Raw genomic sequence first — 12,953 nt, 5'->3', positions numbered from 1 at the left:
TGATTTACCACTTCAAGAAGAAAGGATTCCTTTCAAATCTGTTACAGTTCCCCTCAAATGTAGCTGACAATTTTTTGAGTCATTATTTCATAGGTTCAAAAGAAAAAGAGGAGAGAAACAACTGGAAAAGTATTTTTGATTTTTAAGACCAGCAGTCCTAAGATATTTTTCCTGACCTAGGAAAAATTCAAAATGAAAAGTGGGACAGGACGACAGTGTAAGAGCACCGTCAAAGAGCCCAGGAACAACCTTTTCTCAATGGGAGGCTGCCCTTGACGGCCTGGGGAGACACCCCAGCCAGAGCGGATCGCTCTGCTCTGCATCAGGCATCGGTCACGAGCGGAATGAGCCAGCAGAGCTCTTAGCAGCAACACAATAAAAAGCACTGAAGGCCAAAGACTCTGCTTAGAAGCACAAGAGAGGAAATTGTTACTGCAACAGAAGAAATCTTAGCATTATGCTGATCTAATACTATTTTTTTTCCATTATAACTACTGCAGACCTGACCTGTGCAAATCAAATTTATGTAAAAAGTTAATTCATAACGTGGGCCAGAAAATTAACTTATCCCACAACTATGCAAAGTTAAATGCCTAGCACATCCTCAAGCAATCCCAGGAGCAAAATAAAAGGTTTTATTGCAACAACCAAGCTGAGCACCCCCCAAGCACTGGAACTTGCTCTAGGTTCCTGCCATCAGGAGAAACCCCCAGCAACTTCTTTCCCCTCAAACCAAATCAAAACCATGCAGCAACCCAACGCTACCGATGCTGCCCACGCAACGTAAAACATCTCAGTCTCTTATGTGCCCTGGAAAGTCTCCCACTGCTGCGCAAGTCCAAAACTAATAGGTCACGGTGGCCTGGAGCAAGTGTTAACTACTGCAGGGACAACACATGATTTCATCTTTTCATCAACTACATTTGATCAATCTTCTAAGTTACACATCTTTAGTATTACCTCCTTTTTAATATTACAAGTGGTGCCAAGGCTTACTTTACTTCCTGTCTCACAGATAAAGAATCCAAAACAACCTTGAGGTAAACTGGGATCGAGAACGAGTAACCTTTTTTTTCTAAGAGCTGTAAAGAGCTAGCTTCCTCCTTTTATTCATATAATGTCATGATAGATTCTTTTTTTATTAAAAGCAAAATACAGTGTATAACGAATACCGTGTTTAAGCCAAAAGACAGACAGTGCTGCATGAGGAAACTGAAGTCAATCAGCTACTGCCAAGAGGACAGAGTACAACTACCAGATGGCAGCACATTCAGTTCTTAAGCAAACCAAGGGAATACTTCTTGTGTTTTTTTTTCTTTTTAATTTTTTTATTATTACATGCTTAAGATGTGCCTTGGAGAGGATAATTCATAAAGCCAATTTTTTCCATTCATTACCCTATTGAGATGAAATATAATGAAACAGAGACCAAGAACATCATGTACCTAATTAAATTTGCTTTCTAGCACCTTAAAGAAAAGAGTACCATGCCCACAGAGCCTTTGGAAATTTGGTATCACTCGGAAGCACCCAAACTTCCTAGCCGGCTACGTAGTCCCACCAAGAAAACCATCTGCTCACTTCTCCTCAGCCTCCTTCAGAGCAGCAATAGCCACCCCAATCCCTCTCCTGGAAGCAGGCTGCTGCTATTACAACAAGTTACCCCACGAGTAACTCAGCTTTAGGGGAACTTTAAAGAACAGAGGGGCGCCGAGCGCTTGTCCTCGTGGGCAAGGCGCAGATGCACCACGGAGCGCGCCCAGCTCACCGGTGGGGACAACAAGGGTTCTCAGTGCCAGTGCTTTCAGAAGGCAAGAGTTTTCCCAGCTCAAAATAATTTTTCTATCTAGAAACAATAGTATAATGCATTATAAAGAATCAAATTTTAAGAAAGCTGGCAACTAAAACATTTTAATATAAATCATGCTAAAGCGACGCACTAGCCAACACCAATTCAGCTGCGCATGCCAGGCTCTCTTGGGGTATTCTAAGATGCTGCTACTTATTAGAAATTGTGATTTTTGCAGATGTTAAGCCAGGCAGTCACACTTACCTTCGTATACCTAGATATGCAATCTCACCTACTTTGTTCTGGTCGTCAACCATGAGGTATGTTCCACAACTCTGGGTTTTATATAATAACTCAATCTAAAAACTTGAATTTGCTTTCCTATCTCAGAAACCATAGTTTCTGTGAAGATCTATAAGCCAAATATTTCAACTGGTATCTCAGCACTGAAGGTTATTTCCAAGTAGTATCAATATTTTATATTCTTTATGAGAAAACAATGCTTCACTGTATTCATTGAGTCCTTTTCAGATAGGAATTTTTGAGTAATTCCTCAATCTCCAGAAAAGAGTGTAGATTAAAAAAAAAAAGTATGCGACACATTCTTTTCCTATCTTGTGAACTTTAAAGTGTTTCCGTGATCTGAAATGAACAAGTTATTTGACTTAGTATTTCTGTTAACTAAAATGACTCAGTAAGTTTTTCCACTAGTTTTCGAATTAGAATTAAGATCCTTCCAAGAGGTAATTCTTTACCCAACAAGCACTGGATATTGCCTTTCTCCTAACAAGGGTCTTTCACAAACCTTTGTTACTCACAAGGTGGAATACAGAGGGTTATTAGCAGAAAACCCAACGAGGATCACTGTAATCAGTGTTTGTCATATATATTGCTTTATACATAGAAGAAAGTAATTTTGCTTTATTTAAGAGTTAGTTAGGTCTATTAAAATCTCTCTGATTACAATACCTAACATCTCAACAGGAAGAGTGAATTGCAAATGGTCTCACTGTCTACTGTTTCTTAAAATTGGAAAATGAAATTCATTTTAAAGTCTCTGTTCACAACCAGAACATCTGGTGTAGCCCTCAGCTGTCACTAATGGATGCTTGCAAACACAGCAATATGCAACACAACACACACCCCTGTTGTTTCCCCATATCTGGCAAAACAACTTGAATTTGGTTCATTAAAAAATGGAAAGAATAATATATTGCATTTTGCAATATTCAAACCTGCCATTAGATAAAACTTAGTAATTCATGTTGTAAGAACAGAACACAGGATCTGCCAAAGAGACTTAAAAAATGGCAGCTAAATTTGGATTATATTCAATATAACTACACTTTTGGAAATGATGGTTGTTTAGGTCACCTAGATATCAGAAAAAAAAAAACCCTATAAAGCTGAACTACAAACAATGCAGAGAAGAGTGAAGCTGGTTACAAAAGCACAAAGAAATAGCTTTTCATTGAAGGCCTAGTTATAAATTAATACAGGAAAATTGCAGGAGAATTGCCATGATAAGAACCATGAACTGCCTATTCAGAAACCTTCCAGTGGCTAAGTCAGACCCAGTTAACATAACTTAGTAACAATTCAACCATTTTATTTTGGGAAAATATACATACAAGTAAATCAAGAAGGCTGTACCAGATACAACGAGAGCATGTGTATGCTCACACATTAGTCTATGTAACTGAATTTCCCTAATTATACAGGAATTACCCAGTAAATGTGCAATGACTACCTTCATAAGAACCATACTGTGCTGAAAAAATATTCCAAATACATACAGATAATGCAGGACCAAAAATTCAGTGTCAATACTGCATTCTGATTTTTTTTTTTCATTTGAAAATGAGCAACCAGATTTCAAAAACTACTGAAAACACTATTTGTAAGGAAAAAAAAAAGACATACACCATGACCAACTTTATGTTACTAAGGTAATAGCAGGAATTTGGAGATTCAGGCAGAAAGAAGTCGTATGGCACACGCTGCCAATTTTTACTTGGTGCAGAACATCAGGGGCAAGGAGTGAGCAAACACTCTGCAGGAGTGCAGGAAACAAGGAGATATGAGCACTATGCAACCCAGAGGAGTTGAGTCACTTGCAACTAACCTCCTTTCCCTCCAGCTCTCCATTTACACCTAGAATCACAGTATAGGTGAACTCAAGGAGTCAGCTATTTCTCTCCCAAATTAAGTGGCAGAAGGTATCAAAAAGTCCCTCATACAAATTGACACTGTGAGACTGCTCTACCAAATGTCACACCAACCCACAGGAGCTCAAACATTGTACGTCACCTGTGGAAGCACAGACTACAGGCAACACCATCACAGTCATCAGGATGGAGACATTTTCCCAATGGTAACAACAAAATTAATTAGGCTCCCAAGGTGTGACCTAGCCACAAGAGGAGGTTCTGCTACGTCCAGAGAAAATTGAGACATCCTATGAACCATAAAGGACATTCAGAAGATCTTACCACAGCTAAGAAACATGGACTCCTTCAACTCAAGCAGATAGTTCAGGAAAATTGGAACTCATTAACTGAAAGTTGTAAAAATATCTTTAAACAGACCAGAGTTGTGGTAACAGGCTGACCTTCTTAGTTGATGATCTTAGCTGAGATCAGCTGCCGGATCTTTTATGGATCCATAAACAACATCTGGAAGGCTATTCTCCTACTTCAAAAAAGGAAGAAAGTTTGGGCAGGAAATCTAAAAGGGCTTAGAACTTATCAGAGATCTTGAATTTATATCACATAATTCATGAGTCAAGATCACACTGAAACAAAGCAATAAACATACTTCCTCAGTTCATTAAGGCATTTAACTTCCCAGTCCTTCAGTCTAGAAATCTTAACTTTTGCTAATAGTTTCCACAGAAGATTAGAATATTTAATAACTTTCCTAATGCCAAAAAAACGACTGCATGCGACTATGTGACAATTCCGTTGTACAGAAGGTAAGACAAGAGCTTGCCCCAGCGGATCTTCGGAGGTCCATCCACCTTGCTAATGAACAGGCCTAACAACAATGCTTGAAACAACATAGGCTAGATTTCTTTCTCAAAAAGTGTATTTTAAATCAAACCATTATTAGTCACAGTGCAAAACTGTCCTGTGGCTCTTGCTGGATACCAAGTTTGCTTTTGGGCAGCCTAATTTGGAGGGAAATGGCAGCCAACAGATCCCTGTCTTGCACTGTCTCCTAAATCTGTATGAAAACAACCTTCATTGCAAGGCGGACTCCAAATCAGTACTTGGAGAGCTCACTGTGCAAAAAGCCAGCAGCACCGGTAGGTCACGATGCAATCACCACTTCCAGGCTCTAGTCCTGCTTTCCTTTTTTCCTGTTTTTTTTTTCCTCCCCTCCCAATGATAGTTAATTGGTTGAGTATCTTTCCACCTCGCAAGTAGGTATTTTTTCCAGACAAGCTGGTGTCCACCTTGCATGCCTTGGAAGAAACACCTACAATACAGACACAATCGTAGTGTTGGATTCAGGACCATCATTCACTATGTCCTATTTCGGAATGCATTAACCACCAAAACACACAAGAAAAATCATGCCAAGATTATAAAACAGAATCTTTCTGCACTTAGTGTGCATCTCTTTTTATAATTACAGTTCTAATATTTGAATGGTTCAATTCATAGTGCTACTCACTTCAAAAGCTTCTCACTTCCTAAAAATCCTACCACAAAGATATCAGTTACTTTCTTGCTTATAAGCTAGAAAACTAACCAGCCTCAAGTCAGTCGTCGTTATAATCCCCTGCTTTAAGAGTAAAACCTGAGTTCTGGACTGGTCTAAGAAAGAAAAACTGAAACTCTACCAACCCAGAAGGAACAGAGAAACAAGATGCTTCCCTACAAGCTGCCTGACAATTTTGCTATATATGACACCAATATAAATGACATTTTATAATTTATGAATTCTTATGCAATTATTCTTTCATGACTTACTCAAAAGTGGCTTTCCCAAAAACGTTACTCAGAGGATGGTTGTTTTTTTTTTTTTGCTTGCAATACATTGTGTTCTATTTCAAGCCCAGTTTTCCATCTATGACTGAGCCCTAGCTGAAACAGAATAGAATCCCAGCTTTTATGATAGAAGACTTTTTGATCAATAGAAGTCAGCAGCAAAAGCATTTGCGGTTTTTCTCTGGAAAGCATTTGTGACCACAACTCAAAGGAGGAAGAAAGGGAGGGGGATTAACTCTTCAATGAAGGTCAAAAACATAATTTAAAAGTGAACCAAGTGGAGCAGCTGTTTCTGTCAGCGCAATCAAGATTACCAGCTGGAGAATTTACCAGCAGTATGAAAACAATGCACACCAGATGTCAAATGTTGCAACCGTGAGTAGGAAAACATCTCTGGGCATGGTACTGTCATGCTGGTGCTCATTACCTCACAGATTTCATATTTAGCATTTATTTATTCATTAAGGAGACACTATCAGGAAGAAACAATAACACTTCCTTAGAAACAGCTTTTGAGCCTTAGCATAGAAACAAGAGCCAGGTGTACCTGTTATAATCATTTAATATTTCACATTCAAATGATTCTCTGTATTTCCATTAAACAAAATATAATAGATTTTAAATTAACTAACGAAGACTAGAGCATCTGCAGCTGAGCTTGCTATAGTTTCACTCTGTTCAGCTAAGCTTTTCATTTGAGTCTGGATCCTTTTCTAACAAAATCTAAAATAAAAAAATAAAGAAAAAGTAATAACACACCCTATTCCGCAAATAATAAACTTTGCATATGCCATGAAAAAGTACATTACTAATACCTCCACTAGCACTTCTTTCAACAGCTGCTTTTTATCCTCCTTCTCCTTCTGAAGCATTCTTGTCTTTTTTTCCTATCCATACTCACTCAACAATTCCCTGTACTTGGCCAGCATGTTATTCCGGTTTTGCTGTGTAAAATTATCTGATGTTGATTTCTTTCTTCTGCACATTCTTTCACTTATCTCATACACACCCTCTTTCATATTTGTCTCTTAAATGAAATCCAGGAATAAAAAAAATCCTTCTCTTTTTGTTTTCAGGCCTCTATCCTTCCCACTCATAATGACTGAAACTCTTCTCAGTTGAGACACAAGCAGCTATTTCTGGAGATGGGCAGCAAATCCAGGTTCTCACCATTTTATTTTTCCTTTTGTTGGGCTTTAAAATTCACCCTTCTTTAAATTTTGCCATGAAAATACTCTAAGTCTTTATTACTTTATTATATCTGCCAGCATAAACTTCCTGGCTGTCATCTCCTCCTGTAGCTCATGCAAGGTATTCCCGTAAAACCCTCCTTCACATCATTTTAACCATATCAGTGAACCTTCCTCTTAATCAGTTCTTTTCTATTTTTGGCACATTCTGCATCAAGTTGTGACTCTTCACTCAGTCTCGAATAGCCATGGCTGTATGTTTACAAATGTCTGCAGAAATTATTCTCTGCTTGCATTTTAGCTTCTCCCATAATCTCCCATCCTTCTTGTTCAAATACTTCCCCTGAATGCAACAGTTGCTACATCTCAATACTTGCTTTTTAATTCCCTTTAGTGCTATATTACTGAGAAAAAAGGTGGTTCCTCTCTTCTTTTCTGGTTAATCACTATCATTTGATGTTAAGGATATTTCCAGTTTCCACAGCTCATTTCAAATTCAATATTTCTCTCATTCCCAACAAAATGTTATTCATCATAGACACTGTTCTAGGAACTAGCCCAAAGTTTGTTTTATATTCTCTCTTTTCTTCCTTGCTAATCCAACTTCTCTATCCAAAAGAAGATATCTCCACAGAGAAATACTGCATCATCCTAAATGGCCAATATAACTGAATCAAGACAGATAAAATCATTTAAATACTCTCAGGGAAGGCAACGGAGATATGTTACTGTGGCACTTTTTCCTGATATACTACATATATTAGTGCAGGCTTATTAACTGCTACAGTTGAAAAAAATGACAAGGCATTAGAAATTCTCTATCAATAGGTACATTTAATGGCTCATGTACTTTTTTCTTTCTCTTAAAAACAGGCATAATAGCATATATATTACACTGTGCAAACTTTCCACAGATTCTGTACTATTTCTCCTGTATTACAACCTATTCCAGGCTTACCTTAGCTTTGCCATCCTGTGCGGACATATATCCTACACACATGCTCTCTGTTGTGTGGCTCCACAGAAACTCCACTATAAAGAAAAATGCAACAGGTCACAAATAAACGCATTTGCCTCACATATAAGATGCAGTTCAACAAGACTGGAGTTCTGAGGAACAACTTAGACTTAGCTTAAAATATAGTTAGGGAAATAAAGAAAAAAAAAGAAAAAGAAGAAAAAAAACCCCACAAAACAAGATCTTGTAAGACTTGAAAGGAATTTACTCACCAGAATAAATCAATCACCATTTTTTTTCCTGTACTGCAAAAATATTACTTGGAAAGTGAAAATTACTTTAGTGAAATTGAGCCTACAAGACGAGCCGTATATAAACTGCAATTGTAGCTAAAAGGTAAAGCAGACATTTCAAGCAGAGGCCTGTTTCATCCACGATGAAGAAGCATAAGGAAGAAGCAGATGCAATGAGTATCTGCTGGCCTTGAACCCAGACACAAGCATGCTACAACAGCATAGCCATGGACTGGATACAAGTCTTCTCTAATATTGCAACACTACCTACAGGATAACCAGTCTCAAGCAATTTGTCACATAGCTGAACAAAGCAAAAGGACATTTGTGGAAGAGCTGCAAAAATGGGCTACAGGAAACATGCAGAAGTAGTAAAATCTGTAAAGTAAGACACAAAGCAGGCAGGAAAGAGGCCTGATGAAACCAAAATAACCTTGCAGAATAAGCAGGAGAATTGTTTGATGAATCTGGAAAAATTCTGCACAATAAGCAAGAGATGTCTGGAAAAAAAAAAAAAAAACAAGTTCTGCTCCCCAAAATACAATAAATTATATCAAGAACAGATACAAACTCCCCCTCTCTTTCGGGGAACAGAGGAGGCGCATAGAACATGATTATTGCTAGCTATTAAAAGTAGTACAACAAAAAACTAAATTATATACTTATTGCTGTGAAGACATTTCATCACATTTTAGTTTACATATACATTCCTGCAATAAAGACAGTTAATTATTCTATATACAGCCAGACTCCTTCAGCACTACATAATTTATCTTCAGTCAAAACTACACAAATAATGTACTGCTTAACACATGTAGTAACTCACTATATGCTAGGAAGGCAGGAAATTTCTGTGCTACATAAAAAAAATAGTCTTTAAAAATAGCTATGCTGCAAGAATCTTACTTCCCTGGAAAGAAAACCAAAATCAACAAAAAACAAATAGTTTTTATTTATGAATTTAATCAATGATATTCCACCAGATCAACGTACTCAGGTTCTCTTTGTTGGGTTTGAGGAGAAAATGCTGCACCTTCTTAATAGTAACACATTTCCTTGCCCCCATGTCAAATATTAGATGAATACTAGTTTTTACTCTTATTTCCAAAGATAACATATTGAAAGTTAAGTTGATCATAATTGCTTTCGTTTAATTCAGCTTGTATTTTCATTGTTCATTTCTCTCTAAGGATAGGATTTATGTTGCAGGCTACTCTCCAATACATCAGCAACATCACAATTATTCCACTCCTGAATGCGAAAATTGTAAATCAAACTTGCAGCTTTCTCTGTATCTTTAGCAACCCTGTTCCCGGATTCAGGAGTTGGCATCATTTATTAGATGGTCTCAGCTTTCAAACTGTTGAAAGAAAACACTAAGATGATTGTTGAAGACTCCTACAGGCAGTCACCTTCTTCAAAAATATTCAGTCATTAATAAGCTAAACAGCATGAAATGCTCTCAATCTCACTTGTAGCACCTTTTAAATAAAGCTATTGAAGTACTAAAAAAAAAAACCCATAACATACAAAACATTTCATAAATCTTTTCCCCACCAAGCCTTCCAAAATCCCTTCCAAAATCCATCACTATTACTGTAGCACCATCAACAGAAGTGTAAGGATTCTTGTCTCAAAACTCTGGTTCTTTGTAGAAAAATAAATGGAACACTACAAAGATGAAGCATTGCTCTAGTATAAGAAGAAAGGCACCTTTGGATAATTTTGAAAGAAATATCTTTCTTTTCCAGCTTTGGTCAACTAGGTATGTGGTAGCTATAGAAGGCTGGAAGGGAACTATGGAGCAGCCCACAGCACATGGCAAGGAATTCATATTCTGTAGTAAGACTTTAATGAAATATGATGTTCAGTTACAAATCAAGGAAGTGTAACATGAAAACTGCTCCTCTGCCACTTTACCATTTCAAGGTAACTATCCTCCTCCTATCCAGGAACGACTAGTACTCGACGGAAGCTCCTGGTAATGTCGTTTTGGAATATGCGTCACTCCCAGCCTTGCATGGCACCTGCTGGTGGAGCACGACATGAAACACCACAAATACTCAAATGTGGCCCTTTCCAGGCTTGCATAAAGAAGTAATGCGTAGTATATACTAGCCTACATTGTATTTAGGCAGTCTACATAAAAAAAAAAAACCCCTCCCACTCCACTTCGAGGCAAAGACAATAGTGCAATTCTGCAGTTCGATGTTAAGAATTTTACCTTTCAGAACAATTCATTGTTCATGTTTGTGACAGAAAATAAAACAATAAGAAGAATTTAATAAATAATAGTAAAAGTAGCTTCATTAAACTAATTAAAAATGTTCAAAAGTTAGGTAAAAAGTGATCCGGTAATTTTTAAGCGCACTTATCTGCATAATTATTTTAATCCAACTGATCTGATATGCTTTCAAAAATGTAGAATACTGCATAATGCAGATAACAGTATTAATGCTGGCCCAAATGCCCAGTGCTAATAGAATTGTTTGGAATGTTAACCGAAAATAAAACAAAATTTTCTTTATAACATAGGATAAGATGCATTTTTTCCCTTACTGTTTAATCGAAAGCATCATTTTTTACATAAAAAATATTTTCTCACAAGTCTTTCTCCTTTAATGAGTAAAATAGCAAAAAAATTGACTAATACTACAGGATTTACATATGTAGTTCTCTCTTCATGAAGAGGTAAAAATATTTTCCAAGTTAATGACAAATTTTCCAAATTTTAAGAATTTTAAATTTCTCAAGTGAGCAGAATACCAATACTAAGAAGGTATAATGAGACATTAAAGCAAATCACCACACTATTAATATATTTCCTACTGCAAAATAATACACAGAAACAAATGCTTGACAGATAGATTTCTTTCAGATTAAATTTTTGCTATATATATGTGGACTATATTTAACAGCTGATTATTGTAATACATATTAATACATATTACATTATAGTAACTATATAGTTACTATACTATATTACAATATGCACTAGTAACTTTTCAATATTTTATATATTTTATATGTCAATTCTAGTCTTTATATCATAAAATTGAAGATTCGTAGTAACATGTAATACTAGTGTTCATCTTCCACAAATTTACTGCAGTAGTTTCTTTGAAAATTATCCTATCAAACTTTCAATAGCTGCCTTAAAAAGGAACAAGTTACCTGACTTATCTGAAAGTTTGGTGCTCTTAGAAACAATTGTTATATTCCTGAATTTCTTCTCTTATTCACATCTTTCCCTAAGGGGTTTGACGTTCAGCACTCACAAATATTTTAGTACCTTTGAGTGTGGTGTTAGGACTTTTTATATTTCACTTTACTGTTCTTCAAAAGATGCTCTGAAGACAGAGAGAGGATATAGCCTAACAGACATGAACACTTGGGGAGAATAAAGCTCAGTCAACAAATAAAGCTGAATTTAAAATTTAAAACCAAGGAATACAATGGAAGAAATAAAGATGCCTTTGATCACAACAATGATACCAAAAAAGAGGGCAAAAGAGGGGTGCTCTCTCAGCACAAAGAAGCAGCAATGGCATTTTCCCTTTTAAACGTTAAGAGATAGAGGAAATGGGCATCTGTTCTCCTTTAACCATAGCAGAGTGTTCTCTTCAACTGTGTTGGGCCCACGCATTAAAAGAATTTTAATAATAAGAAGTATTTTCCTTCAGACAGTACAGTCACAGCATAGCTACTAAGTCCACTGCTTGTCACAGGTGGGAGGCATTAGTAAATCACTATGTGCAGAACACTAATTTTGTTCCATGCTATATCAAACCATTACGGAAGAGTCAATCAAAAGCATAAAGCCCCCATAAACTTGGATTGTTAGGTACAGAAACATTAAATTCAACAACTCTATTGAGCAAAACTATGGGCTAGGGCAAATCACATAGCCAGGAAGAAATTAGAATCAAGTTGACAAACACAGGATAGTGCATGAGATTTAAAGATGATGCAATCCAGCAAGGTGTAATATGGAATCAAAATCATAAGATAATATGAATTAATGAATTAAAAAAAGATAAAGCATCTTTCTAAATAAGAGCTCAAATTCCAAAGCAATTCTACAATTCCAGGTGACATTCTACACTCTACCTTAAACACAGTTAAATTAGGTGATTGAATTTGCCATTTTGTATCTGAAAAAGATATGTAACCTACTACACTTTAAACTAAAAGTTTCTATGTCAAATCCATAATGTTGTTGGCAGCTATACGCGAGGCACTAGATGAAATAATAACAGAACTGAGGTTTATACAAAAGAACATTTCTTACTGGCAGCCTATAGAATCATATACATAATTCACAGTTCATATGGCCCAATAAATCAGCAGACAGCACTGGCCAGACATGTATGCCCACACTGAAGGAGCCCCAAAGGAAAGGACATGACACAAGCGGAATGACAAAATAATTCACCCGGTGAATAACGTCCCAGCCCTCCTTCCCTGCCTTCCAAGAGGGGGGCTGTATTTCTCCCCACTCCGCTAGCAGCCGACAGAGCTCAGCTTCCTTGTGTTTGCCTGCTAAGGAAAAACCACGTGCCAGCTCACGAGAAGATGTCTGCTCTGCTGTAGATCACTGGGGCTCATGATTACCTATTTTTCCTAGGATACGGACCATGCTGAAGGGCTGTAAATCTCACACCCTTTTAAACCAGTTAGCTATGGAGTCAAAAACCAGTTTCTTGGTGGTGGCCTTAATACAATGAA

At 36.9% G+C, this 12,953-nt stretch overlaps 1 protein-coding gene across 2 annotated transcripts in view; it reads right to left on the bottom strand.

Annotated features, from left to right (window-relative positions):
- The window catches only part of TASP1 (taspase 1), a 74,060-nt gene that overhangs the window by 1,913 nt on the left and 59,194 nt on the right, over positions 1–12,953 (bottom strand). For both annotated transcript variants that reach the window (XM_088525995.1, XM_088525996.1), the window contains exon 13: positions 7,933–8,006. In XM_088525995.1, coding sequence (XP_088382121.1) covers positions 7,933–8,006 — 74 coding nt within the window. The remainder of the gene's footprint in view (positions 1–7,932; positions 8,007–12,953) is intronic.

This window comes from Tinamus guttatus, unplaced genomic scaffold, assembly GCF_059628265.1.
Source record: "Tinamus guttatus ecotype Peru unplaced genomic scaffold, ASM5962826v1 Tinamus_guttatus_pri_ptg000241l, whole genome shotgun sequence".
Taxonomy (NCBI): domain Eukaryota; kingdom Metazoa; phylum Chordata; class Aves; order Tinamiformes; family Tinamidae; genus Tinamus; species Tinamus guttatus.
Note: the sequence above shows the minus strand (reverse complement) of the source record. Positions and strands in the feature narration are given on the sequence as shown.